The sequence below is a fragment of the Cibotium barometz genome, chromosome 13, assembly GCF_041138505.1.
Source record: "Cibotium barometz isolate CiBa-2024 chromosome 13, ASM4113850v1, whole genome shotgun sequence".
Taxonomy (NCBI): domain Eukaryota; kingdom Viridiplantae; phylum Streptophyta; class Polypodiopsida; order Cyatheales; family Cibotiaceae; genus Cibotium; species Cibotium barometz.
In genome coordinates, this window is record NC_141058.1 from 48,325,407 (window position 1) to 48,333,372 (window position 7,966).

At 35.8% G+C, this 7,966-nt stretch overlaps 1 protein-coding gene across 4 annotated transcripts; it reads right to left on the bottom strand.

The window, feature by feature from the left end:
* Positions 1 to 2,327: 2,327 nt before the first annotated feature.
* LOC147632768 (uncharacterized) lies at positions 2,328 to 6,621 on the bottom strand. Of its 4 annotated transcripts, none has more exons than XM_086807623.1 (12): positions 6,342 to 6,621; positions 5,963 to 6,204; positions 5,611 to 5,654; positions 5,436 to 5,516; positions 4,590 to 4,688; positions 4,397 to 4,488; positions 3,948 to 4,022; positions 3,742 to 3,814; positions 3,460 to 3,561; positions 3,203 to 3,314; positions 3,045 to 3,107; positions 2,328 to 2,867 (listed from the first exon to the last, which is right to left on the bottom strand). In XM_086807623.1, exons 2-12 carry the CDS (start codon positions 6,189 to 6,191, stop codon positions 2,788 to 2,790), a joined length of 1,050 nt encoding a protein of 349 aa, XP_086663749.1. In that variant the 5' UTR covers positions 6,192 to 6,204; positions 6,342 to 6,621; the 3' UTR covers positions 2,328 to 2,787. The 4 variants fall into 4 exon arrangements, with proteins under 4 accessions (XP_086663749.1, XP_086663750.1, XP_086663751.1 ...); XM_086807624.1 differs by having other exon boundaries at positions 2,328 to 2,677; positions 2,762 to 2,867; positions 5,963 to 6,621; XM_086807625.1 differs by having other exon boundaries at positions 3,742 to 3,811; positions 5,963 to 6,617.
* Positions 6,622 to 7,966: the final 1,345 nt, after the last annotated feature.

A 7,966-nucleotide genomic window follows, 5' to 3' on the forward strand; every position in this document is an offset into this window, starting at 1 on the left:
TTGGGTACACAGAAGCTCTGCAGATTCAGGGCTTTGCTTGGTGTATATAAGATGGAGTTAGCTCGAGGGGGAGTGTTGAGATATCGAGCTCATCTAGTGAGGCAGTGGACACTGATGATCCGCCTGGGGGATAGGCCCCACACTTACAGGCATGGTTGGTGAGATCATGGGTGATATGCGGCCAGTGAGATGACAGGCTGTGCGACAGCCATTCTAGAGACTGGCATAGTTATAGCGCCAGCTCATTTAGTTGGGTTCACACTATAGAGAACCCTAGTATGTATTTGGTTGAGCACCTTTTCACAGTGTGTACTCTTATCTTTGTATATGGTGTGTTGAGTGTTGAGTGAAGAAGAAGAAGATTTTCAGCCTCTCACCTTGTGTGTTCTCTTTTAGGGTTTTGTGAGTGTGTGTGTGCTTGCAAGAGCTCAAGCTCTCTTCTCCCCTATATCTTTTTAGGAGAAACAAGGAAGATAAACACCCTCCACTACTTGAGGGAGGGAGAGAGAGAGAGAGAGAGAGAGAGAGAGAGAGAGAGAGTAATTTCTTGATATTATGGAATAGTTTTCCAAGTTGTTTACTATACTCACCAGTATCGAGCCAGTATCTTTAGGTATTTTCCAGTACAAACAAGCCCCTATGAATCAAATCTACCTCAACAAATCAAAGACCAAGATATTTTTAGTTTTATTATAGTGGATAACAAGGATAAGGAGATATTTGAAGGGAGAAAGCAAAATATTTGGTAGCAACTTAATCTCAATCTAAAGAAGAAGTAGGTGACAAGGATATAATAGTGGAAGGCGTTCGTAAAGAACTATCCAAAAATATCAAAAAGGAGATGTAAAGGTGCCACTTGAAGTCAAAAAGCTTTAAGCATTAAGAAATGGATTGGGTAATAGTCCAAAAGGCTTTAGTAAAACACTATCTACAAATATCAAAAAGGAGATATAAAGGTGCAACAAGAAGATTTAAAAGAACTTAATGAAAAAAATAAGTGAACATTTCAATGAGTCAAAAAGCTTTAAGAGTTGAGAAATGGATTGTGAAGACATAAATGTTACGAAAGAATATTCTCAAAGAACTAGAATCTAAATATGTGTGAATCAACAAGCTTGAACTAGATTCATAGAAGTTGGGAAGGATATTCTTGAATAACTAGAGTCTAAATATGTAGGAGTCAAGCTTGAACCAATACAAGGGGTATACTATATACATCAAGTTATTAGATAAAGCATGGGTGAATCCATTAGAGAAATCAAGCTTAAGATTATCATGCAATAAAAAAACCTAAAAGATACAACAATGCTATGGTAATAGAGGCACTCACACCAGTACACATTAAGGAAAAGAGGGTGGTTCTATCAAAGTTTTAAGCATTAAAAAAGGTGATCAAGTGGGATACTTGGGATGGAAGAGCCGTTATCTAAAAATTTATCACCCCTACATTATCTTAAAAGCATAAATAGCACTAACTGAAATTTTTAAACTCTAATAGCACCTCTAAAGCACTAAAGATTTCTTAAGAATTGGAAGAACTTGTAGTTATCGTTCAAAATACTTTTATAACATAAATTTAATTTCTTTGAGAGTAGAATTAGATAATTTTTCAGTGTGGTTGTAAGATTTCCATATGCTTTTAAGTACTCTTGTGAGAATATAAGCTTGAGGAGAATGGCTCTATTAATAGCATTTTCTATAAGTGCACTAATTATGATCTTCCTTTTTCCATGTGTACAACATGAGAATCCATGTATATGTTCCCTCAAAAAATGTTTCTTGTCTTATTACATAACTCTAGCATGCTAGGTAAACTCACATTACTCAAATTTCTTGTGTTTTTTTGGTGTTCTCTCCCTTCCTCTACTATTAATCCTACTAACCTAGAGGAAACAAGACATCCTAGTTGAAAAAAAAAAGATGGGGTCTACTATTAAGCATACTAACTTAGAGGAAACAAGACATCCGAATTGAAAAAAAAAATAGATTGGGTCTACCATTTTTTAACATCTACTCATTTTTTAAAAAATAGATCGGGTCTACTATTTTTAAACATCTACTCATTTTTACACTACCAAATGTCCCACAATTTTCTTACTAAGAAGGTGGTAGAATTGTTGGCACATGTGTAGTGTTTAACTTATCTACTCTCACTTTATAGTATTTTTGGGGGTAAAACATATCTCTCTCATGTTGATGATGAGCCTATCACACCAAAAAAATATATGATATAACAATATATTTTTGGCCTTGTGACCCATGTCTTATGTGACTGTATTCCATTTTATAGTTTCTAGATAACAACGTTGTCAGCAAGAAAGAGATTATACATGCAAAAAAAGGACTAAATATGTCTAATAGGCAACTTTATATTGTATGACCTTTTTTGTCGCATCATCTTTGTGTGTCTCTACATGCCCTTGTGGTAACCTCATCTTCTTGGATTTAACATTAAGATGATCATCATCTCTATTTCCTTTATAACTTCATACATGAAAATATATTTGTATATACACTTAAGATCGTTTACACAAGGAGTGAGGTGTATTACTTCAATGCCTTTGAAGTAAGAGTGACTTTATATTGCATGGCCTTGTTGTCGCATCATCATTATGTGTCTCTATATGCCCTTGTGGTAACATCATCTTCTTGGCTTTAGCATTAAGATGATTGGCATCTGCATTTCCTTTATAGATTCATACATGTAAATATATTTGTATCTACACTTAAGAGCATTTACACAAGGAGTGAGGTGTATTACTTCAATGCCTTTGAATTTTAGGAAAATCAAGCTTGTTTTTCTATCAACTTCAACATAGCTACATTCTTTTCATCCAAGTTGTTGAATTTGATCCGTCTTGCATGACCTGTTCACAATTCATCTCAAAACATGACAAAAATGATGAAACATGCAAAGGAAAATGACCACATATCAAAAGAAACCCATAACCACAAACTTCACTAAAAAGTGCTCTAACTTCACAAAAAAATGCTCATGAATGAGAATAAAAAATAGCATATGAAGAAGAAAATGTGTAATTTACCTGGTAAAATCCACTCAAAATCTAGGTTAAGAAGAGTGTGTATACTCTCTATTTGCCTCTTCACTGGAAAAAGGAAAGCATCACAAGAGTAAGGCATGGTGATATGCTCATTTGTATTACTACATGGATTAGTATTCTATTTTCTAATATGGACATGCCTGAATGTTGACAATATTGAGGCCAAATTGTGAGTTTTCCATCTGAAGCAAGGCCAATGTGGTCTCCAGAAAATAAGGCTTTTAATGGCTTGTATAACAAGCAAACTGAACCCTATATGAATCAAAGAATGGAGTGGTTAATCAATGCATATTCAAATAAACTCACCTTTAGCTTTTCTAATATTTGAGAAAATATATTATGCATAGTTGTTAATTTGGCTTTAGATTTACCTTGGGTTTGATAATAAAACACTTACCATTGTATGTCCAGGAGTATATATAAGATCAATGTGAGATCCAAGACTCCAGGGACCCGATCCCTCTAACTTCATCTCAACATGGAATGTGTCTATCTTAATCTAGAAGAAAATAAATCAAGCATGTTTGTAGGTTAGCAAAAAATGTAATGTAAAATACATTAAACAAACATGTTTAAAATGATCGACATAACATGCAATGTAGAATGTCTTTGTGTGTGTGTGTGTGTACAATAAAAATGGTACACAATAAAAATGGTACAATAAAAGGAGAACACCCACATCCCCCATGTGCATGATTCGATCACACGTGAAACGTCTTTGCCACATGGCATGATCTCCAACATCATGCCTACTTTCAAATCAACAAATTACTCTTTACATTAGAAAAAGAAGTTTCTTCTAGTAATACTTAAAATTCTCATTTCATATTCACATGCTAGTAGTAAAATATTTGACAAAGATTTAAGTGAGCGAGAAGGACTCACAAATGTGTCAATAACATGTATCTTACTCCACCCAACTTGGCTATGTGATGGGCTAAATCATTGGTATAGCGAGGGCTACATTAAGAGCATGACAATGATGATAGTTAGCTTGTAGCTAAAGTAAAAACTATTATTAAAGCTAGCCTAATCCAAAAGAGACATAAGGGGTTTACACATTATGGGTGCCCTCATCTTTTCCAACAAAAAGTGTAACTTTTCCTAAGTTCTAGGGGACCTCCCTTGCCCAAATTCATGGACAAGGAGCCTCTCTCGTCCATCTCCCCGCCCACCACCCTTAATTCTAGGAAAAGCTCAAGATTTATCACTCGTATGTATGAAGCCCCATTTATGGAAAGAAGCATAAGTCCAATTATCCAATGTGTTAGACTATTGAAATTTGTTAGCCTAATAGACATTTCAATTCTTCTCAGAATTGTAGAGAGTAAGACCTATCAACAAGAATGTTGCCAGTCGGACTTGTGATCAAAAAGGGTGTTGCACCATCGGACTTCTTAGAGTGATAACCACAGTGGTAAACCCCCTGTAGTTAATCATGCTCAAGAAGAAAGGTTAATCTTTAAATAAATAAAACCATGATTGCTAAAAAGGTGCAAGTTTTTTTTTAAAGTAATGAGATCTTACTTGTAGCCCATGGATTGCTAAGGGGAATAAGGAGCCCACATTCTCCAAATAAGTGGGCTTGCAAGTGTGAATGGACTTTGTTGGGCATGATAGCAAAGCCTGCACAAGTGTGGTCTTTAAAGTCAATTTGGATGCACATAATGTGTGCGATCACACACACATGTATGCAGATGTAAATACATAGATTTTATGCATACATACAAAGACATGCATGTTAATACATAGATTCTATGCATACATACAAACATATGCATGTTAATACATAGATTTTATGCATACATACAAACATGTGCATGTTACATATACATGTGTATATGCATACCGATACATATATATGCATATACATGTGTATATGCATACCGATACATATATATACATACATATATGTGTCTCTCAAAATTGTAATTCTACTTAGGCTAAATACGACCAACACTATGGTTCAATTGGGCCCATCTTGGCTACCTTCACACAAGGATGGATGGGAAATCCAATAGGATCCAATAGATCTCCACGAGTTGGAGGTGCGGAAAAGATTCTTATCCACCCTTATGCAACACATGCACACATGCACGCATATGTGTGGGTGCATGCACACACGCGCACATGCACACGCACACGCAATCACCCACGACAATAAAAATGACAATGAAAAGTAAAACTTGATGTTTGATACACATTGTGTGTGTGTGTGTGTGAGATATATATATATATATATATACATGTATATATGTATACATATATACATGTATACATGTATATATACATATATGAGAAAGTTTCAAGAATATGCAATGTTTCTAAAAATCAGTAAAATTTGGGATGTTTTTATTAGAAGGGGCTATTTGCCTGTAACATGGCTGTTCTCTCTTCCTCAACTTCCGGCTGTTTTGAAACAGCTGACATCCCTCCCACCCTTGCGAAATTCTCCTGCATGCATTCCCCCCCAAAAAAAAGAATCGATAATTAAAAAACCTCTTGAGAAATCGAGCACAACTTTAGAGTAGGTTTCAATGGTGCTTACAGGAGCGATCCAACGGCATGCATCGCAATCAACGCAGGAATGGTCTGGATTTTATCACCAACCCAAAAAGCTGCCTTAATTATGTGATCTGTGCTTGATTACTAACTAAATGATTAGTAGTTCATCAGAGCTAGATTAGAGCTAGATCCAAATGACATTTTCAGACTTTAGCTAATTTATTGCCTGTGGATGATCATTTTTAGTGAATTTAGAAAACATTTTTGAGCATTTAGCAAAGAAGAAGCAGTACGTAGACAGTATGTGATTAGGGGATGATTAGAGACTTGCTTAGAGCAACCATTTGGCAAACATCAAGTGATTAAGATGAATTAGGAGATGCAGATCAACCCACCAACATAGAAGTCTCCCTCCACATTCTCTGCCCTGCTGGTGTGCAGATTTTCAGTATGGGGTATCTCCAGCGTCACTGCTTTGATGGGTTTGACACCCTTGTTTGGAAGCTGCTGCATGCTGGCCTTAAGTATATTATGATGAGGGTTAATTAGCTTCAAATCAAGCTCCCCCTTCATCTTCCATGCAATATTGATTTGGTTGTTGTTGACGGCCCTCAACGTCTCCATTTTGTGTTAGATTCTGAAAGGTGACTCAGAAAAGAGCAGAACTATCTATTAATCACAATTAAATGGCTATATGATTTGGATTAGCATCTAGTTGATGGATATATGCTCCCGATTAGCAGCAAAGTTTGACAATTGTAATATATTCACTACTAGAAGAGATTGCTGATTAGCTCTAAGTATGCTTATTATGATGCAAGGGCTTGTCTGAAATGTTTTGGATTAGCGCATAATTGTGTTACTGATGGACTGCTAAGCTTGGATATGCTACTGAAGAATGGGTGAGATTAGCAAGAAGGGCTTGCTAATGCTTTTGGATTAGCGCAAAGAGATGGCTAAGTGAATGGTGAAAGGCTGGTGGAAAAACCAGATCTATCTTATCATATAAGGATAGGCATCATATGGATAGATCTGCAACCAACACACACACACACACACACACACACACACACAAAGGGCAAAAGTTATTGGGCACTTTCAAGTCATCAGTGATGCAAAAGTTGCCTGAAAAGTAGGACCAAAAGGGATGCTTTTAGGATAGCTTTGGTTTGTATGAATCATTGCTCTTATTGATTGAGGAATGTGGTTTAATTATTTATTTATTGAATAGCTCTAAATTAATTACTCTTATTGATTGAGGAATGTCGTTTAATTATTTATTTATTGAACATCCCTAAATCAAAATTTGGGGTTTCATTATTTATGGATTATAATTTGGGTTAATTATTTAACTATTGAGCAGCTATAAATTAAAAATCGGGGTTTCATTATTTATAATGTGGTTACAAGGTCGATAAGTGTGTGCTTTTTTTGGAGGGGAGGGTTGGAATATAATTATATTTATATTTATAAACTGTCCAACTGCATATACAATACTCGACTCGGATCTCATCAAAAAACCTAGTACAACTCTTCACTATTTAGTAGACCACAGATCTGATCCCACCGCTTATCCACCCACACAAAAGATGAGTGTTCCCAGCTGATATGATCCCACAGATCTGATCCCACCTCTTATCCACCCACACAAAAGATGAGTGTTCCCAGGCTGATATGATAACCGAGCCACTACTAAAGACTCAATGGTGCACCCCTTAGGAGTTTGCTTTTCCGTAGCCTCTTTCTTGGTCCATATCCTCTTTCTTGGTCCATATCTTCAGCCAACAGGGTTCTCTATCAGTGCCATAAAGGTGTGTGGAGGCTGATAAGTGTGTGCTTTTACGAACAGGCCACATGGGTTTATAACCAGTGCTCGAAAAAAAACCCGGGTTTAGTGTAATATCACCTTCAAATTTTAAAAAATACCTGCGAATTTATAGCTTGAAGGTGCCAATACTTGCAAAATTCGAGAGAATATAGTACAAATACCTTCAAAAAAAATTTTAAAAAAACTCTTCATTGATAGTTTCTTAATTTTATATATGAAGGTTTTCCAAATCGGGAGGAAATAGTTTTTTTTGGAGCACTACATTTGGGGATTGAATGGGGTTGATTAAAAGCATTGGATTGAATGTAATATAATGAATGTGAGGGTTGTAATCTTAGAGGTTCAACGTTAGAGTTTTAATTATTGGTAATAAACAAGGAATTTTTGGTTTCTTTTGGGGGGAGCATCTTTTGTTAAAGGTATAATTGGCTGGCTATTTATTAGCGTGTGGATAGCGGCGAATAAAGCTTTTCATGGGAATGCGACACAGCTATAGCTAGCACCAATGGAAATTTTTGTACCACGTACAATTTCCTCTCTTTTTTTATAATTAAAAAAATCTTACTCATCA